General features: G+C 37.2%; 1 protein-coding gene across 4 annotated transcripts in view; it reads right to left on the reverse strand.

Annotated features, from left to right (window-relative positions):
- The window catches only part of MSANTD4 (Myb/SANT DNA binding domain containing 4 with coiled-coils), a 39,803-nt gene extending 21,614 nt beyond the window's left edge, over window positions 1–18,189 (reverse strand). For 2 of the 4 annotated variants that reach the window (XM_079930012.1, XM_079930015.1), the window contains exons 1-4: window positions 18,161–18,189; window positions 7,253–7,870; window positions 4,355–6,898; window positions 3,288–3,434 (exon numbers count right to left, since the gene is read on the reverse strand). In XM_079930012.1, coding sequence (XP_079786138.1) covers window positions 6,323–6,898; window positions 7,253–7,714 — 1,038 coding nt within the window. In that variant the 5' untranslated portion in view covers window positions 7,715–7,870; window positions 18,161–18,189 and the 3' untranslated portion in view covers window positions 3,288–3,434; window positions 4,355–6,322. Of the gene's footprint in view, window positions 1–3,287; window positions 3,435–4,354; window positions 6,899–7,252; window positions 7,871–8,427; window positions 9,303–17,742; window positions 17,962–18,160 lie in introns of those variants that run through there. The other 2 variants (XM_079930013.1, XM_079930014.1) reach the window with 2 other exon arrangements.
- Between the last annotated feature and the right edge of the window lie 4,240 nt (window positions 18,190–22,429).

Raw genomic sequence — 22,429 nt, forward strand, 5'->3', positions numbered from 1 at the left:
AGAGTAGATTAAGGTCTGCAGCTGCGATTGCCCACCATTTCAAGATAAATTTCAAGATAAATTCCGCATAAGGACCATTGTAAAAAAGGAAAAGGAAATTCATGAAGCTGTCACTGCAGCTCCAGCAGCAGGTGTGAAAACCTTGCACTTTTGCAAAATACCTTTTTATCTCATATTGAAAATGCAGCTTTTATATGGGTTCAGGGTGGCTATAAGAAAGGCATACCTATAGGCTCTAATTTGATTCAAGAAAAAGCAAAGTCATTATATGATAATTTAAAACAAAAGGAAGGTGAAAGATCTAAAGCTGGAGAATTTAATGCCAGCACAGTTTGATAATTTTAGAAAGAGGTTTGGCTTTTTAAAAATGCCAATATAATAGGAGAAGCAGCTTCTGCTGACCAAGAGGCAGCAGACAAGTTCCCAGACACCATTAAGAAAATCATTGAGGAGAATGGATATCTGCCTGAACAGGTTTTTTATGAAGACAAAAGTGCCCTATTCTGGAAAAAAATTCCATGCAGGACATTTATTAGTAAGGAAGAGAAGTGAGCACCAGGATTTAAGGCAGGGAGGGACAGGCTAACTCTACTTTTTATGCAAATACAATTGGGTTTATAATCAGGACTGCTCTTATCTATAAAGCTGCTAACACCTGAGCCTTGAAAAGGAAAGATGAACACCAGCTGCCAGGCTTTTAGTTGTACAACAAGAAGGTCTGAACGATGAGAACCCTTTTTCTGGACTGGTTCCATAGATGCTTTGTCCCTGAAGTTAGAAAATATCTTGTCAGGAAGGGACTGTCTTTTAAAGTTATTTTGCTATTGGACAATGCCCCTGGCCACCCAGAACCCCATAAGTTCAACATCAAAGGCATCAAAGTGATCTACTTCCCCCAAAACACAACATCTCTAATTCAGCCTCTAGATCAGGGGGTCATAAGGACCTTTAAGGCTCATTACACATGGTACTCTATGGAAAGGACTATCAACACAATGGAAGAGAACCCTGACAGAACATCATGAAAGTCTGGAAGGATTACACCATTGAAGATGTCATGGTTATTTTAGAAAAAGCCGTGAAAGCCATTAAGCCTGGAACTGTAAATTCCTGTTGGAGAAAACTGTGTCCAGTTGTGTTACATGACATCACAGGACTTATGATAGAGCCAATCAAGGAAATCATAGAAGAGATTGTGGACATGACCAAAAAAGGTGGGGGGTGAGGGAAGGGTTTCAAGATATGGATCTTGGAGAGACTCAAGAGCTGATAGACACCGCAACCAGAGGAATTAACAGAAGACCACTTGATGAAGATGAGTGCTTTCAAACCAGATGATGAGGAAGAGATATAACAGAAGCAGTGCCAGAAAACAAATTGACATTAGATAATCTGGTAGAAGTGTTCCAATTATGCAAGACTGCATTTGACTTCTTTTACAACATGGACCATTCTGATACGGGCACCAAAACTAAAGCAGATAGTGGAAGGTTTGGTACCATGTTAAAACATTTCTAGAGAAATGAAAAAGCAAAAAAGACAGAAATTACAATGTATTTCCATAAAGTTACACTGAGTGTGCCTGCCTCTCCTGTCTCTCCTTCTACCTCCTCCACCTCTTCTGCCTCTGCCACCACAAGATCAACTCCTTCTCTTCCTCCTCCTCCTCAGCCTACTCGAGGTGAAGACTATGAGGATGAAGGTCTTTATGATGATCCACTTCCACTTAATGAATAGTAAATAATCACTATGCTGTACTGTTAATAAACTTATCTGTTGTGTTTGTGTGTCTGCATGTGAAAATATAATAACTGTACAGCAAGAACTGTATGAGACGTTTTTGTGTCACAGTCATTATCACCTAAGTATTCACTGTGTAGAACATCATGTGCAAGACTTGTATATAAGTGGAAAGCCTATCCTTATATAGGAATAAGGTGAGTGATATTTAATATAAGATTAATAATGTGTTAGTTTTCTTGCTATTTTATAACTTGTTTTCAAAGTATTACATTACTGTACAGTATGTCTCTCTCATAATTGGAGAAACAGTATCAGCCTATCATCACAATGATTTTTTTAAATGTAACAATGTTTCCAATACTCTATAATGAATATGATTGTATACTATATTTCATAAAAATTTTATAACGATTCATTCATTAGTGTATAGGCTAGGCTACCATAAATTAATTATATTGATTACACTAGGCTACCATAAAGCAATCATACTGCTGCTCCTTTATTATCAATGCATGAAGCATCATACCTGTAAATAAATGAATTTTTCATATTTTATTCATTTTTGATGTCTGGTGTAATACATATAACATCTACTGTGTTTTGTATCATATAACACAATATTGATGTAGATACTGCCAAGACAGACAATTCATCTTGTAAACAGACACTGTTTATGGCACTGTAAATGTGTTTTCTCTTTCTCATGATTTTCTTAATAACATTTTCTTTTCTCTAGCTTACTCCGTTGTAAGAATACAGAATGTAATACATATGCAAAATATGTGTTAACTAACTGTTTATGTTATCAGTAAGGCTTCCAGTCAAGAATAGGTTATTAGTAGTTAAGTTTTCAGGGAGTCAAAAGTTACATGCAGATTTTCAACTGCATAGGGGGGTCAGTGCCCCTAACCCCCACATTGTTCAATGGGTCACCTGTATTTAAAAAATTAATTTATTTGGAGGGAAGTATAATGTTAAAACAAATGTAGAGCAACCCAGTGAAAACAATTTTGATTTCAAAACAAAAAAAAAGTTAAGGAGAGGTAGGAAAGGTAGCTACCAATTTAAAACAAAATATTCTGGAAGCACTATGATCTGTTTTTATTTTCAGGATATAAGTGACAAAGCATGAAGAGGTAGAAAAATGAAAAGAGGAAGCAAAGTAATAAAAAATGGACAAATTAGGTAGAAAAAAGAAGTTAAGCAAAAATTCTCTTCAATCACAAAGACTATAGTGTTTATAAACAAATTTATGGCCCCTTTCTTCTTCTAAATCAGCATCCTTACAAAAGGGATGAAGGTGTTCCTCATGATCAGAATGACAATATAATTTAATGCCCATATTGGGGTATTTCTACCTAGGACAAATGCTAAACCAGATAAGCTACCAATACCACTGGTATAATCAGGAGTATCCCAGGCAAACCAAAATGACTGTGTAGTAGATTATGAGAATGAACACAATTCCTCACCCCTCTCTGTATCCCCATTTTTTGCAAAGACTTTACAGCTCCTCATATCAAGAGGTGGACTCGATTCCCCACCTGTCAACTCTGGTCTGACCCGATGATTTGTTTTTGGCCAGTATCGTGCAGCAGAAGTGAAGTGCCAGTCCTGAGCCTTGACCTCAAGACACTTTGAGAATCACTTCTTTCGCTCTTGAACTCCTGCCATCGCCATTAAAACAAATCCTGTTAAAGGATTAAACACCATCAGGAGAGCTAAGACAACCCTCCACCCCAAACCAATATCCAGTTAACACCCCTAGAAGCTGAACAGCCTAGCTAACCTGCAGCTGACCATGAGAACCCAGCCAAGATCAGAACCACCCAACTGAGCTCAGCCTAATTGCCTCTAAAATCATAAGCAACATGAGCCACTGTTTTGGAGTGGTTTGTTACACAGAAATAACCAAAATGACTCACTCCCAGTGTGCCTACCACTTCAGAAATGCAGCAATGAAGTTTCCTACTATAGTGACCCAACCCAATCCATCTATACCTGGGGCAGGGTTAAGAAACCTAAGGCTCCTCAACCAAAGCCCTGGAAGATATTAAGCTGATGCTTTTTTTTTTAAGTCTCTTACTTATAGTAACCAAGAATGCTCCATCCATAAATAATATTGGCTATCTTCAATGCTTACTTCTAGGAAATTAACATCTATTGATCTTAAATGTAACACTAATATCAACTTGCCTTTAAAATAGCCTATATTAAAATAGCCTATAGTTTCAATACCGTTTTATTAACAAAAAAAGAACTATGAAGTATAGGCAGAGCAGATATCATTACGCTCATTTTACACATGAGGAAATCAAATCACAGAGTAAATTAAATGACTTTCACAAGTAGCAAGTGACCAAGCTACAATACTTATAATTACACCTACAAACTTTCAATACTCCTTCTCCTTAGAGCTCTTATGCTAAAATCTTGGGTCAGTATTGGCATATCATTTTTCAAGTATTCTGAGGCACTATTTCCTGTCTTATAAAAGTAGGGCTAACATGACTTAGCTCAGGATTGTTTTGAGAAACAAATAAAATAATGTATAAAAAAGCACATAGCACAATGTCTAACACAAATGTTTAGGCCCCTTTCCCCCACTCACCATGATAAAGCTCTTTTCCAGGCTTCACAACCTCAACCCTCATCACTGAGCATCACTTGAAATGATAAACGTTCACATAGTTAGTATAGGCAAATTTTATTTTTATGGTAGAAGCATTTATTTCAGTTATAGAAAAATAACACTATTTCAAAGTCAAGGTAACTAAGAAGAAGTATATTTTTTCCTTATATACCCATACTCAAATGTCACATATGGTTTCAAGACATTCTTAAATTAACAAGGACCAAATGCAGAATCAAGGTAGTACCTGTCAATAGAAGAGATATACTAAGGCTACATATCAGCTCTGGAAATGGGAAAATACAAAGTGATCTCGTGCAGTGATTCTCAACTTTAGTGTGCATTAGAATCACCTGGATTGTGGAAGAAGTACCTTCAGGGGACTGAAGGCAAATCACCAAATTAAGCAAGCCCTTGGTCTCAGAATAAATACCAAAGGGACTAAAGATACATACTTTGTTGCACAGGGAGGAGCAAAGACAAAATACATCATGATATATGAAATTAGCCATTTACACACTGTATGACTTCTAAGCCTCAGATTCAGGAATAATAATAGATACTACTCTCAGTTTTCTACAGATTAGGTCAGGTAGTGTGCAGTGATTCCCTAATTCAAAACACACAGCTACTATCATTATTTCATCACCATCATCATTACTATTGGATACAAGGACATTCTCCCCCCACCCCCACTCCCAGTTCCAAATAGCTATTATCTATTTTAAAAATCAAATTACCACTTACCGAGTTCAAGCTCATTGACTACGGGTACCATTTTTAAATTGGTAACATTTTTACTAGCTTCAACCACTTACATTAAGATTTCAGTACATGTCTGAAATGAAAATTTTTGTCTAAACTAAGACAATGAAGTCAAAGAAGAAAGGGTAACTAACTAAAGCTTAAAAAGTGTGCGTGGTATCTAAAGCATCAATAGCTAGACGAATGAACTGCTTTTCAAAGTGACCCACTTTAGACAATCTCTGATGTTCCCTACATTGTTTTCTGACTCACGTTATTTACAGATGGAAACATATGAATAAAATACCTATAATCTTCATTACTTTCTATATTCAATATACTACACAGTAATGTTTCATAGTTAAAGTTCTGGGCCATTTAAGTAACTCCCACATAAATATCTGAGGTTTTAATATTCTGAAACTGAAACAAAGCTGAAGAGGTGCTCAGTCAGGCTAGGACAGGGTTTCTCAACCTCAGCAATGTTGACATTTTGGGTTGGATCATTCTTTTTTGTGGGGGGCTGTCCTGTGCATTGCAGGATGTAGGCATCCCTGGTCTCTCCTTATTACATGCCAGTAGCAACATGCCCCACTGCCCAGTTTTGACAACCAAAAATGTCTCCAGACACTGCCAAGTATCTTTTGGGAGCCAAAGTCACCCCCAGTTGAGAACTATTGAGCTAGAATTTTACAGACATAATTGTAAACTCTGAGTGCACAGATTAGACAAGACTATGTAATTTTACTAATTTAAAGAGTATAGCACAATAGTTTTTGCTATACTGTTTATGCAAGGGCACATAGTTTTTATACAATATACTACTTAAGCATATAATTACCCACAAATAACTATCTTTTTCCTATTGAAAACACCAATTTTTTTTTTTTTTTTTTTTTGCGGTACGCAGGCCTCTCACTGTTGTGGCCTCTCCCGTTGTGGAGCACAGGCTCTGGACGCGCAGGATCAGCGGCCATGGCTCACGGGCCCAGCCGCTCCGCGGCATGTGGGATCTTCCCGGACCGGGGCACAAACCCATGTCCCCTGCATCGGCAGGTGGACTCTCAACCACTGCGCCACCAGGGAAGCCCTGAAAATACTAATACTAAACAGGAAAAAAAAAATACAGCTAATCCTGCTACCGTTTTTATATTATCTAAGCCTATGGTTTACAAACGATTGATAAATGGAGATCTAGATAGATCACTGCAAGTGTCCTTCCTTCTGCATTCGTAGTCTCTCTTTCTCTACTTGTAAGCGCTCCTTTTCAATCTGCAGCTTCTCTGATTCAAATTTTAAAAACTGCAGCCTATCTTTTTCTAGTTGCAAGCGTTCTCTCTCAAGTTTTAACTTCTCTGTTTCTATATCCTGTGGTTGATATACGGACTTTTCTCCTTGACCAAGTTCATTTTCCAAAGATGGTTTCTCTGAGGTGACTATCTGTAACCTCAACCTCTCTCTTTCAATCTGCAGCCGCTCCTTCTCCAGCTGAAGCCGCTCATGCTCCATGTCTAACTGTCGCAGCCTCTCTTTCTCAATCTGTAGGCGTTCCTTCTCTACCTGCAGTCTTTCAGCCTCAATATCAAGCCGTCGTTTTTCCAATTCTAGTTTCTGTTTCTCTATGTTTACAAGCAAATGGGGCTCATCATATGCAGACCTAGATGGTGTTGAATTCAGAGTAAAAAACTCATCAATGTGGGGGAAATCAGGAAGTTCACTTTCCCTCCTGGAATCCGGTATGACTGATGACAACATTTCTTCTTCCTCTTCAATCTCAAACTAAAAGAGAAAAGTAGTTCTCAGTATTTATTTATACTTCATGGTTGTTAATTTGTCTAAGAATTTCTTAAAAGCTTTCTGTATTGTTTGAGCACACAAAACCATTTACTTTGAATTTTGAAAAATATTTACTATTACCTGACATCATTAATATATATAATTAAGAGAAGTATATTTAGGTGAAAAAAAAGAGATTGATGATATTAAGATGGAAAAAAATGGAATGACTTTGTTATGTACTATTTTTAAGTTAGCTTGAAAATCTGGGAATTTCTTAACTGTTCCTGGTCTATAATAAACTTTCATATCAGAAATGGAGAAATAAAAAGAGGGTTCACACAGGCTAATACTTACTTCAGGACTCTGTGGATCTCTTTCTTCCTCTTCCACTTTGACCTCAGTTAAGGATCCACCTGCATCCCTGAAATCTGCCACATTTTGCCAATCAAAATTTGTATCATTTCGGAATCCAATCTTTTCATCTATCTCTTCAGTGAGAGAATCATCTAAATCGGATGTGGGAAGGGGAAACCCCGAACCAACTAGCTTAATGTTCGCCTTCATCCTCTTTCTCTTCATAAGTGCTCGCCAGTCAAGGTACCTCCTTTTCACTTCTGTCCCTGTTCTCTGTTCTCCTTCTCCTACAGCATTCACACACTGTGCAATCTCCTCCCAAGCCATTCGCTTCATCACATTAATTGTTGTATTGAGCTGCTTGGAAAAAATGACTTCTTTCCTTTTTGTAATTTCTTTCAAAAGGGTCTGAGTTTCTTGTACACTGAAATTGCTTTTCCTTTTCCTTTTCAATTGCTTCATTTTCTAACTTAAATGCAGTTTTTACAGTAAGAAAAGATGTAAAAAGAATTCTGAGGAATGCTACGAAGTACAGAAATCAAGGACAATTCCTTGTTAGTACTTTGTTTAAATCAGAGTTTTCCATTCATCCAATAGCACAGGCAGGATGGATGATTCCTAAAGAGAAAAAAGTAAAAATCAATCAACCTGCAACTTCTGCAATGTACTTCAACCCAATAAGCTATATAATTAAAAAAACAAAAGACCTCTAAATATGGCTCAAAACTGACTATATTTGTGTCTCTGCCAGCATTACCACAGTCCAAGATACCGTTTTCTCTCACCTAGGCTGCTGTAATGGTTCCGAACTAATTGACAGTATTCACTCTTGACTTGCTCCCTACTTCTACTCTACTCTCCCAAATTCATCCTTTCTACTCTAACTACAAAGGCCTCTTTCAGTCACCCATTCTTGTCAGTCCCTTTCCCAGTTTAGGGCTTCTGCACACGCTGTTCCCTCTGCCTAGGAAATGGATTGTTCCCTGCCTAGCCTACTTAATTCCTCCTCATCCTTCAACTTGCAGATTAGACATCTGCTCCTCAGTGATGCCTTTGCTGACAAGTCAAATTACTCCTTGTCTTCATCTAAATGTTACACTTGTGCTAACATACAACTAAGAATGTCTCTCCTATTTCAACAGAAGTTTCATGAGGACAGCAACATTTCTACTCACCATCACGTCCCCAGAGTCTAGCAGAGATCCTGGCATATGGCAGGCATACTTTTTGAATGAATAAATGAGTCAACCTGCCAAAATGACCATTAGTTTGGGATGTCAAAAAGCAAAAAAATTTAGACTCTGAAAGAGGGTGTACCTGAAACTTGCTAGAAAGGTAAACTTTTCAGGCCCCACCCCAGACCATTTGAATAAGGAACTCTGGGGGCAAGATCCAGCAATGTGTGTTTCAATAAGTCTTCCAGATGATTCTAATACATGCTAAAGTTTGAAAACCATGGGGCTGACTCACACCAGTGAAACAAATGCTTCACACACCTGATTCTCTTACAGACTCTGATTTCGAGTCTTATAAATAGTGCATCTGTTTGGTGGAATCTAAAGCACATCCAAATCCTCAATACAATAGCTGAGAAATGTAGTTTTTCTGCTATCTAGCCTTTGCATTATGGGAAGGCACACTAGCAAACTGGAAAAGATGTTGAATGGGTCTTTTTCTTGGAAAAGAGATTTTTAAAAGTATGTAATGGGGACAAGGGCTCAGAAAGAGTAAGGGATATATAAACAAACCATGGTTTATGACTTCTAATTCACATACTGATCACTGCTACAGAGCCGATTTTTTTCCCTTGCTTACAAAATGAGAGGGTTGGGATGAGGCTGTTAAGGTCCACATTTCCTGCCAATACAAAGAAAAAAATACCAAATATCCATTAAGTTCCATGTCCTGTCATTTAATCCCCACCACAGCACTGAATGCGAGATACCATCATTTGTATTTATACGACAAGATTCAGGCAAATTGAATAATTTGCACATTACATGGCTAGTTAAATGACCGAACTTGGATATAAATTCAGGCTCCCTTAGGCCACATCTCCTTCTACTTTATTAGCAGCTTGTGATAGCTAAATCTTAGAAATGTGTTGCTAAGTTTTGAGATGCCTTTTAGTAGAAAATTTTCAAAAAGAACAGATCCTTATCTATGTGGAAGGTTTGGATAAACTTCTGTATATAGGCAGAAAAACCCTCCGAAGTTTCAACCAGTTATGTTTCACTCTACCATGGTTTCTTCTCTTAAAAACTTTAATATCTGCCAGTTTAAAATGTTTATTAGAGTGAAAAATTTTTCCCTTGTAATTAAAAATATAAATAGTATTTTCTACTGAAGCAAAAATACATCAACTGAGTAAGGCTAACTAAATTTAATCAGAAAATGCACTAATCTTTTCTATCACTGTTTGAGCCTCTTCTCTCTAGGACTTAAAAGTGGATGCAAATCCCTTATTTCTAAACTCTAATAAAAAGGTAATTTTTATTAAGATTTCACTAAACTTCTATGCATTTTTTCCTTTTCAAGTTTCCAGTAATCTTTTTCAACTGTGTATCTAATAACATCACCAAAAACATACCCACCACTATGTCATTTTGTTTCTAACCTCTGATGTAGAATAACCATCTCCTGAACTGCCACTTGCTGCTGAAATGGAGACTAGAGAGAACTAAAAGTTCAAAAGAGTAGAAAATAAACTCTCAAGAAATCATTGTCAATTTCATACATCCACAAAAAGGGCAAAGCATGCAAAAACAAAAAAAGATTGCAGCAAACTATGCCTAAAGCAGACTTCCAAAATTTCTTGAGACATTTAATAATAAAATTGAATCCACTAAATAAGAATGTATCATCAGTGGCAGCACTTTTGATCTTGCCCTAGGCAAATCCTGCCTTTATAGTCAAATATAAGCCTCTTGTCACTAGAATATAAGGAAACATATTCATACAAAAACCATAATTCAAAAAGAGACATGTACCACAATGTTCACTGCAGCACTATTTACAATAACCAGGACATGGAAGCAACGTAAGTGTCCATCAACAGATAAATGGATAAAGAAGATGTGGCACATATATACAATAGAATATTACTCAGCCATAAAAAGAAACAAAATTGAGTTATTTGTAGTGAGGTGGATGGACCTAGAGTCCGTCATACAGAGTGAAGTAAGTCAGAAAGAGAAAAACAAATACCGTATGCTAACACATATCTGTGGAATCTAAAAAAAAAATAAAATAAAATAAAATAGTACTGATGAACCTAGTGGCAGGGCGGGAATAAAGACACAGACATAGAGAATGGACTTGAGGACATGGGGCAGGAGGGGGAAGCTGGGGTGAAGTGAGAGTAGCATCGACATATATACACTACCGAATGTAAAATAGTTAGCTAGTGGGAAGCAGCAGCATAGCACAGGGAGATCAGCTCAGTGCTTTGCAATGACCTAGAGGGGTGGGTGGGATAGGGAGGATGGGAGGGAGGCTCAAGAGGGAGGGGATATGGGGACATATGTACACATATGGCTGATTCACTTTGTTGTACAACAGAAACTAACACAGTATTGTGAAGCAATTATACTCCAATAAAGATCTATTAAAAAAATATATCATCAAAAGAGGTAGTGTAGTGTAATGGTTATGAGCACACGTTCTGCAGTCAGACTGCCTGGGTTAGAATCCTGACTCTGCCACTTCCTAGCTGTGTGGCCTAATTTAAATTCCCTATGTGCAATTCCACTTGTAAAATAATATTATTACTTCATAGAGATACTGTAAGGATTAAAGGTTTTAGTAAAATATGGAATAGTTCCTGGAACACAGTTAACAAATTAGGTTTACTACTATTGCACGAAAGGCAAATCTTTAAATAATTTTGACATAGGAAACAGAAAGGCCACAATAATATTGGTATTGTTCTAGTTCGTAGGTCAAGTGGTAGGTCTGTGGGTCTTTATCATTATGCTTTATAACGTTAGTGGTATATTGGAGCCTGCTGATGTGAGCTGGCAAAGGTCATTGTGCACATCTCTTCCCAACTCCACATTCAGTAATGTCATATTTGGAAATAGAAACTGGCCAAGATGGCAGTATTTATAACATAGAACTGGATAAATGTTACAAACTAGAACATTTTTCTTTTGAGTGGTCAGGGAGTTAGTTTACTAGCACACTTAAAGCTACATGATTTTTGCATATTTCAAATATTACCTAATAAAAATTAAGAAAATGCAATGTTTTAACATCTGATCCCACAACAGTTTAGTGAACATTCTAGAAGACTTGTAATTTTAGAGGATCACATTTAATTAGCACTGACCTAACATTCCTTATGTAATTCAAGTTATCAATTGGGCTGGGCAAGTATTCTGCTTTTCTCTAGAGGCAACTGAAGAATACTCATGAAATACTATATTTATAAGCAACACAAAAAAGGAACTGAACCTAACTGATTTACACATTATTAAACCAGCCCAAATATACTTCTCTTTAGTACCTATGTTGTGGTTGTGGCATATTTCAAGGAATTACTGCAGTCAAACTTGACTTTCTCCTTCCTCTACCATTTGCTCCACCCCTATGAGGAGCTGGAAGATGGTAGCCCACCTGCTCCAAAGGCAGTATCCTGAACACATAACACTGTGCCTAACAAACAGAAGGAGGTAAAAATACAACTTAAAATAAGGCAGTGATTGAGGGATGGGAAAGAGAGCAGAAAATGAAATGGAAAATAACTCAAGTAAGGTCAGCTAGCAAAACTGAAACTGCTATGGGCAAAGCGTTATGTTTAAAAGGAAAAGGCAGCTCAAGTCAATATAGGCAAGAAGCAGTTTGTGAGATTAAGTGAAGACTTTAGATAAACTACCTACCCTATAACTATGCCAAAGAATATAACAGTTAACAAGTTATACAAAATTCTGAAAGGAAATTTTAAATAAATAGGCTATGTTACTACTTAGGCAGTATGAACCAATGATGAGCAGGTTATCAAAGACATATTTAAAAAATGAAATCAGCAGGTTAGATGTCCTTAAAAATAGAACAGATTGCTAAAGTTACATCAAATTCCATATCAAATTACTTACAATGCATTAAGGAAGACTTTTTGTTTCCAAAAGATACAGAATGTTTCAGACCATTTAAATAGCTTCTTGAACCATTTAAAAAGCACTGTCATATTTAAAAGGTAGAAGCATGGTAAAAATATAAATATTCATCAATAAGGGATTAGATGAATAAGCTATACTACAGCTACATAATGGAATATGATGCCCAATTAAAGTATGAATATGGCTTAGCACAACATTTTACTATGTTAATGCAAGCCAACAAAACCAGAAAAGGAATGTGTACATATGTCTATGTGTGTGTACATACTCACAGAAGCTCAGTTTTCAACTTAGGAACATTTATAGACAGAACATGCTATGCTCTACAACAGGTTCACTCACTCTGTCCACCACCAACCACCAGTTCTAGGGATCATGTATACAGTCGTTTGTCTCAATCACAGAGCTGTTTGTTTGCCTAGAGCACATCTGTTTCATTTTACTTTGAGATGATTAACATTATATTAAAAATATATTTATGAGGAATTTTTATTACAGAAAAATACACTTTTTAAAGTTCCATAAACCCAATACCCACAAATCTCTGTTGACTTAAAAAAAAAAAAAAACAGTAAAATACATAGGTATGGTTAGAGAACCTAAATAAAGCAACAAAATTAAGTGAAAATCTCTCTCCACCACCAGTGTAATTGATATTAATAATTTCTTGAGATGTTTTCCAGAAAATCATATGAATATAAAAGTACAGATGTATTTATGAAACATTATATATTACACATATTACATGAATGCATATTAATTCCATTCATTAATTTAAAAAGCAGTGACTGGGCTTCCCTGGTGGCGCAGTGGTTGAGAGTCCGCCTGCCGATGCAGGGGACACGGGTTCATGCCCCGGTCCGGGAAGATCCCACATGCCGCAGAGCGGCTGGGCCCATGAGCCATGGCCACTGAGCCTGAGCATCCGGAGCCCGTGCTCCGCAACGCGAGAGGCCACAACAGTGAGAGGCCTGCGTACCACCAAAAAAAAAAAAAAAAAAAAAAAAAAAAGCAGTGACTGTTGAAGATGTTAAATTATAAGAAAATGAAAGGAAAATTGAAAACAGAAAAATGAGATGTATATGAATGATTCTAAAGGACAAATGAAGAGACAAAGAGGAAATCATGAATGTAAAAACTTACCACCCTCTACAATGAAAAATAATCAACAAAAAATGAAGAAAAATTATGAAATTGAAAAAATTCTAAAGATGTTGTCTCTCAAACCTTACGTATTTGAATCATCTGGAGCGCTTATTAAAATGAGATTCTGATTCAGTAGGTCTGGAGTGGGACCAGTGATTCTACATTTCTGACAGATTCCCAAATGATGCCGATGTTGCTGGTCCTTGGACTACACCAACAGAAATAGGGATCCACACATGTAATTTAAAATCTTCTAGTGGCCTCAGAAAAGCAAAAATGAAACAAAACCAAAAAAATTGTAGAATTAATTTTAACATATTTAACCCCGTAAGTTCAATATATTATCTTTCCAATATATGGTCGATGTAAAAATGATTAATGAGGGAGTTTCCATTCTTGTTTTGCTACTAAGTCTTTGAATCCAGTGTATATTTTACAATTAGAGCACATCTCATTTTGTACTAAACACATTCTAAGAACTCAATAGCATATATTAGTACAGATCTACAGCACATCAAAATCACCTAGGGAGCTTTTAAAAAATACTTATAACCAGTCCCTATCTCTGAGCAATTAAAACAATCTTAAAATACTGCTAGGCATTGGGAGTTTAAAAAGTGCTCTAGCAGATATTAAGCATTCTCAACACATACACACACACAGAGTTAACTATGTGAGATGATGGATGTGTTAATTATCTCTATCTTGGTAATCATTCCATAATGTATTATGTATATCGATCATCATGCTGTATATTTTAAACATATACAATTATATTTACCAATTATTCTTCAATAAAGTTAAAAAAATCTTCTCCAGGTGATTCTCATTTGCAGCCAGGATTGAGAAGCACCCCGCTAGAGAATCAGTGTTAAAAGTCGACTTGCTCAAATGTGTACTGAGAGGCAAGATGGAGTGCAAATGTTGTAGCTGCTAAGAAATTTCCCTTCAGAGATCATTAAGGCTTCATCTGCCACAAGACTTGCAACAACAGACAAAGCTGGACTCTTTTTGGAAAAATATGCCCAAGAGAAAGTCATGTTAGGTGCAAGAGGAATATGTCTAATTGTAAGAACCAATTCACACTCCTATGTGTTGGGAATACATCAAAGGAATACCAGCTAAGTCAATTTAGACTTAAGTAGAAATGGACTGCTCTCGTTAGAGAACCAAACTTTCTTTTAAGTCTTTAGACAGCTACCCATATCTTTATTAGAATTAGCATTGAACTAGGAGTATACATTGGAAACATCCATTAAGACTGAGCGATTAAGACACAATGCTTCATTTAACAAATATGTATTGAGTGCTTAAAACCTTTCAAAGGCTTTGTACACATTTCGGAGGTAAATTTACTCTCCCTAGTCTTTCTCTCTCTCTCCCTATTACAAACCCTGAGTCCTACCTATATATATTCGTATCTACCTTTGCCAATTTTATCACCTCCAATACTAACCCCAAACATACTTTCCCAACCCACCCTCTCCAATACACGTCAGTATGGGCACACACAGTATGTCATTCTGAAATTCCTCTAAATTCTAGACCAGTGCTGTCCCATACAAATATGAGTCACATATATAATTTTAAATCCTCTAGTAGCCACATTAAAAAAAGTAAAGAAAAACAGGTAAAAATTAATTACGATATATTTTATTTAAACTAATATACCAAAATATTATTACTTCAATATTTAAACAATATAAAAACAATCGAGACATTTTACATTCTTTTTTTCTACTAAGTCTTCAAAATCCAGTGAGTATTTTGGACTAGCCATACTTCAAGTGCTCAATAGCAATATATGCCTATTGGCTACTGTATTGGACAGCCCAGTTCTAGCTTTCATGACCCCTACCTTAGGACTATCATACATGTATTCCTTTGGCACATGCTCCCAATTCCCATGGTCTTTGCTCTTTTATCTGGCCAGTGACTATTCATCCTCAGCACCTTCATTGTTCCATTAATCTAAATCTAATGTCCCTGCTACATGCTTCCACTATCAGGCTATATTATAATCACTTACTTTACATTAGGCGCAATAAGGGATCAAAGATGAATATATTATTTCTATCAAATAATTTATAATTTAGTAAAACATATACGCATAAAATTTACATGAAAAAATTTTAATGGAGACTGTAAATGTCAAGTTTGAATACGGACTACCTAGGCTTATATATTAATTCCACCACTTAGAAGCTCTGTGATCTTAAGCAAATTACTTAACCTTTTAAACTTATTTCCTAATTTATAAATGGGAAAAATAGAATAATACTCACGATGTTTTGAGGATTAAATGAGATAATCCAGTCAAGAAGCTTATAATATGTAGGATATAATAAGCCCTTAACAAATACCAGCTATTATCCATTTCCTAGTATAGTCTAGACATAGTAAGTGAATATTTCTTTACTCAATGAATAATGTGAATGTAAGAAAAGTGCAACAAGAGAAGTTATTAACAAAATACCCTGGGTGTTCAGAAGGAGAAATCTTTGGTGGGATCAAGGGAGGTTGTGAAAAGGAATTAGCACTTGATTTGGGTCTTAAAAAACAAATATAATAATGAGGGGCAGTAATAAATGGCTGAAGTATCAGGAATCAAAGTTGGATAGCTAGGCTGGGGCCAAATGTCAGCAAATCTTTAATGTTGGCTTGTAAGAACTTATTCTTTGCTAAAAAACTTACTATAAGAGGCAAATATATCAGTGAAAATTCACATATTTTTGAAATTCAAGCAACATACCTTTTATATGGAGGCAATGTTACTGTAATAATATACAAACTATAACATGCAAAATACAAGTGCATAATAATAAACAATGACTGCAGTTGTCAAGAGAATCCTAATTTAGGCAGAAACCCATAATCAGATTTTGCTGCTCTTAGAGTCTGAGATCAATTTTGTAATGATAAAAATAACAATCCTTCTAAAACTATGCTTGAGTCAATACACTCTTAAAATTTTGGCAGCAGTTGCTTTTATGTGCATATCCTGTTTCCACCCCCCAACAATTTGTAACTCCATATCTCTATCCTACAAAAGTGGTATCCCTTTGTCCCTGACTGTTCTATGCTAAACTGATGAACTATTTCATTGACAAAGTGCACTTTATTTTTTAATTTTTTTAAATGTTTGGCCGGGAGGCACAGCTTGCGGAGTTCCCTGACCAGGGAATCTTGGGTCACAGCAGTAAAAGCGCGGAACCCTAACCACTAGACTATCAGGGAACTCAACAAAATGCACTTTAACACACATTTTTTAGCTCACTGAAATTCACAACAATATGTATCTTAGATTTCCAGTCAGTCATGGCTTAAGTGTGTGAAAATCTTTGACATCTGATTAGTGTTAAGACAGTACCCAAATCAAAGCAAACGAGTTGAAATTTGGTAGCTATGCTTGCATGAAAAGAAACTAAGCTATGTTTCCAGGAATTTCTTTTTTCTCTCTTCTCCTTTACATTTTGGTACTCATGTAACAGCTTAGATTTTCATCATCCATTACCCAATAATTTACTCAAATATTTATCAAACTCCTACTATGTAGCAGGCACATATTCTTGGTGCTGGGGCTAAACACCTCACAAAATATGAAAAGATGCCATTTTAGATGTCAAACACTATCCCTTTCATATTGGTTTTCTTCCCTATCTTTACAAAAGGGAATTTAGTAGTTGCAACCTCTAAAAATTCTTAGTTCTTCCATGCCCAATCACAGAGAACAGCCATTTTCCTGAAATCCCATTTCACAATAATTCTTTCCTGGTTGGAAATAGGTATAAGTAGTTCACTTAGGTAATCCTTGTGAAGATGGTGTACCACCAATGGCATATTATACCTGGGCAATTTTTTTCAAGGACTGATACTTAAGAATGAAGTTCCTAAATATTGCATGATAAGACAGAAGAGGTCTGAGTTAAATCAGGCAGTAAATTCTGGGTCCAAAATTTTTTTTTGGTAAACTCATTAGGCTGTTCAAGAAGAAAAACATCACAAAATCCACAAACTTCCCCCAACCCCCAACCCAATCCTCTTGGAAGTGTGCTCCCCACCTCCCACCAACCCCGCACCCCACAGTCGCCACCATATTCTTAGAGGAAATTAAGCTTCCTGCCGAATAGGACGCTCTTCTCTATAAGCTGTGATAGGTAAATGATTAAAGTTTACTTAAGTGTCGCCGGTTATCATATTAATAAAATACCTCTCACTCCCCACCTCTTCCTTTGGAGCAGCTCCCCTTGGGAGAATCCAGGAAGGCTGAATTCCTGGGAGGTCAGTGAGTAGTAGGGGGCGCGCCCACGACTCTGCCACAGAGCAATGGCTGCACCTGGTAGGATGTGGGGCAAACTGGAAGAGTCCCCGCTCCGCATATTAAATTAGAGTCGCGACTGGGCGGCCGAAAAACCTTCGCAGCCTTGTTTCAGCGGCTTGGGCCCTCCCTGCCCTCCCTACCCTCCCAGGTCAGGCGGCAGCTGCGACTGGTATTTCTCCTGAACGTCGTAGTCTGCTACGCCGCAGGGCCAGGTCCAGAGCCGGCAGCGGGGGGGCAGCTACCTGACGCTGCCACGCTAGCAACCACCGGCCGCGGAGCCTCCACTTCCCTAGCAACCTCCTCCACAACGCAACAGCTCACCTACGACGCTGGCGGAACCTCCTCACGCTCGCCTCTGGGGTGTGTGGGGGTGGGGTGGCAAAAAGACGCTTCATTAATTCCCCGCCCACTGACTTCGCCCGCCTCCTGCCGCCAAGCCATTGGCTGGCGCGGCTGCCGCTCGTTTAACGAGGTTCGTCCATTGGCCCGGAGGATACTGCCATTCTGGCAGAGGGCCCGCCCTAGGTGTTCCTCACAAAGGAACGCGAGTCCCAAACCGTTCCGGGTTAGTGCCCTGGAATTCCGCCCCCTTGTGAGTCATGGCCTCCCGTTCAAGCTCAGTCTTTGGCGCACGGCTCTGTCAATCAAGAGCTCTAGGAAAGGATTGGCCCCTAGCAATCAGCCCGCTGCCTGTTCAACAAAATTGGGACACAGGTTGCTCCGTCCCCAAACTCTACTCCTATCCTGACCCTTACCTGTTAAAAGGGCAAAGAGGAAGTGGGATCCTTGCGTTGCCCCAGGTGGTTCCTAGTCCAGCATCACCTTCTGCTCAGACAACTGTGACCTAGTTTGGCCTCAAAATCATTCCTCTGAGACTGCCCCTGGCAAAGCTCACTGGTGATTGTCTTACGGCTAAATCTAGGCATCACATCTCTGTCCTTATCTTACCTCCTCAAAAAATATTTGATTTGTTGACCTTTCTTCATTTGATTTACATAATGCTTCTCCTGGTTTTCCTCTCAGTCCTCTTCTCTATCCCCTTTGCAGTTGCCTCTTTCGCTGCCATCTCAGGTTACGGTGTTACTAATGGGTCCGTCTTTCCATTGCCTTTGTTCAGGCCTCTATTGAAATCCTGAATTACATCAGTAGCATTCTTACTGGTCTGGCAGTTATCCTGCCAGTACGACTGTAGTCCATTGTTCACACTGTAACCAAGACAGGCTGCTTAAAGTTCTTTAGTGGAACCGCACTCATCTTATGATGAAGTATAAACTCTTTAAAAGAGTTTCTTCTGTTTTTCTCTCAGGCATATCTTTCATCAACATTCCTCCTCTTTCGTTTTCCTTCTTCCTTACTCCAATTACTTCCCTTCTGTCAGTTCCTAGATTTGACAGTGGCCTTGGGACTTAGTTTGCATTGCATTGTTTCCACCTGGAATGATTTCTCCCTGCCTATTCCCTGCTATGCCCAGAATTTGTTTTTAAAGTTGCTTTCTGAAGGAAGCCTTCCTTTCTCTCCATTCACACTACCTCCACTTCCAAGTTGTCCCTCTAATGTAGGTTTGCCAGATAAAAGACAGGATACTCAACTAAGTTTGAAGTTCAGATAAATAACAAATAATTTTTAGTATAACTATGTCCCATTTAATATCTGACATCCTGTATTTTCATTTGCTAAATCTGGCAACCTACTCCAGCATGCTCCTATCATAGTACCTTTCCTCTGACAGCTCTTAACCACACATTCTGTGCGGGCAGGTGTTTCTTGTTCACTGCTGAAATTTCTTTGCCTAGCACAGTGCCTAAAATATAATAGTCGCTCAAAAAAGATTTGGTAAATAAATAATGGAATATTCTAGGTGAATCGTGAATACTTGCTCAATATTCCTGGAGGAACTCTCTTCCATAAAATAGAAGTACTTATGAAATAATCCTCTTTGAAATGTAACAATTAGTTTAGTCTTTCATATTTTTACCTATGACTTTGTGAAAGAAGCATGTCTATAACTTTGCCTAAGTAGAACAAAAAAAATTTTTTGCTTTTGGAAAAATATAAGAACTTGTATTTTATGTTTTGGGGTTTCGTTTATAGTGGATGTTTTTTGGGTGAGTGTAGTGAGAAGGCAAGAGAACTATCCATCCTTATTATGACCAGACTCTTTCTCTCTGACCCTTTCAGAATCTGTCTACTACTTGAATCTATTTATTTACTTCAGTAACAGGGTTAAGGCCTAGTAAGTCAGTAAGTATTAGGAACGTTCTGCTTTTATATCATGAACTCTTAAGCTTCCTCCAATTAACCTCATTCTCCTTGTTGATTGCAAGATCTTTTCCAGATACCCTCACTATTTTTTCTCATCTGTATTTTGTCTGGGTAGACATGGACCAACAAGGGAGAGGTGAAAGGTAATCCAAAATGCCTAATATTAGTACCTCATTACCAACCTGATAGTCTGCTTACTGATTTGATTTTTGTAATAGTAATTTCAGACTAGAGATTTGACCTAACATTTATTCTAGAACTGGGTTGTTCAACTGCAGTAGCCACTTGAACAAGCCTGATGAGCCCTTGAAATGTGGCTACGACAACTGAATAACTGAATTTTAGTTGTGTTTAATTTTAAATTTAAAAACTGATATTCAATTCAGTTACTACATAATGTCTATATATGTTTGGGAAACTTGAGCTTTGTGAATCTACTTTTTCAACTATAAATTTTTTGAAATCTAAGTACAGATTGAATATTTCTGATAAAATTAACATGTGAATTGAGATGTGCTGTAAGTGTAAAGTATATACAGGATTTCAAAGATTTAATATAAAAATGTAAAATGCCTCATTGATCATTTTCATATTGACTATATTGATAAGTTGAAATTATAATATTTTGCATAATTGGATCAAGGAAAATATATTATTAAAATTAATTTTACCTGTGAATTTTTTACTTTTTAAAATGAGACTAATAGGAAATTTAAACATATATGTGGTTGGCATTATATTTCTATTAGACAATGCTGTTCTAGACTGTGCCTGGCCACAATAAGAATATAATTGTTAACAAAAATCTTTCTATTTCATTGCTTATTATTTAACCAAAGGGAAAGAAAAAAATCACTTTTTCTTTCTTCCAGACACAGTTTAGTTAAGAAAAAAATAACCCAATGAACACGTTATAACCTTTATTATATACCAACAGTTGCACTTAACTGTATCAATGCTGTTTTCAGTCTCCATTTTTGCCTTTGCACATGCTGTTTCTTCTTCCTTTGCACAGGTACTGCTTCCTCCTTGTCCTTACGACACACTCTTATTCCCCTTTAAAACCAACTCTTCCTTGACAATGTTAGAACAGATCTTTTCCTTTTTCATATGAGTTTTACACCTATACATGTTCTATTTAGATATCATTCAGTATTGCTATTACCTTTTACCTTTTTATCTTCAGCACGTAGCACATTACCTGGCACTTAGTCTGACAAAATTATATTTGATGAATTGACCTGAAAACTGACAAAAGAAAACTCACTCTGTTTTTTCCTCTGTGATAATATTGCTTGCAATTTTCATCATCCATCAGGTAAGTTATAATGGTTTGTAAAATAACACTGAAAACTTTTCACCAGCAAATTTCATGTTTCTAAAAAATTTACATTGAATGGAAAGCCCATTTGTTTCCTGTAGAATTGTTTCAATTAATTTCCTTTAGATTTTGATTTTGTTATAACTGGGAAAAATAGGAAGTGTTAGAACACAAGCTATTTTTAAATGGTAATCATTATAGCAAGAGGTAGGGATGGAAAATTTTAGTTTCAAAGATCAGTTTGGTCAAATCTTGAGAAGTCAAATGGTTTCTGGCATTCCAACCAGCATCAGCTGTGGTTAGGTTGCCATTTTTATTTATGGTGGGAGGTTTGGTTTCTACTAGAATAGCCTATGAAATACTATAGGTCAATGGTTATTAGAAGAATCATTAAAAAATATATTTTTTAAAATATCATTCTGGGGCTTCCCTGGTGGCTCAGTGGTTAAGAATCCACCTGCCAATGCAGGGGACACAGATTCGAGCCCTGGTCCGGGAAGCTCCCACATGCTGCGGAGCAACTAAGCCCGTGCACCACAACTACTGAGCCTGCACTCTAGAGCCCGCGAGCCACAACTACTGAAGCCCGTGTGCCTAGAGCCCATGCTGCACAACAAGAGAAGCCACTGCAATGAGAGGCCTGCGCACCGCAATGAAGAGTAGCCCCTGCTCTCTGCAACTAGAGAAAAGCCCACATGCAGCAACGAAGACCCAACAAAGCCAAAAATAAAATAAATAATAAATAAATTTTAAAAAAAGAAAAGGAAGAAAGTGTAGAATTTAAAACATACACACACACACATATATGTATATATCTCATTCTGTTCTTCATTCCAGTACACCTATACATGGAGTTGCCCATGAAAGAATCAGATCAGTTGCAAATCTATTCTTATAATTTGGAATATGTGCCCTGGTGACTATCTATTTGGAGCTCATTTTTAAAAATCACTTTTGGTTTATCTCTCCTGTTTAACAGTCAGAGGCTTCTTGTTGAATAACAATTT

Source organism: Stenella coeruleoalba (assembly GCF_951394435.1).
Source record: "Stenella coeruleoalba genome assembly, chromosome: 8".
Taxonomy (NCBI): Eukaryota; Metazoa; Chordata; class Mammalia; order Artiodactyla; family Delphinidae; genus Stenella; species Stenella coeruleoalba.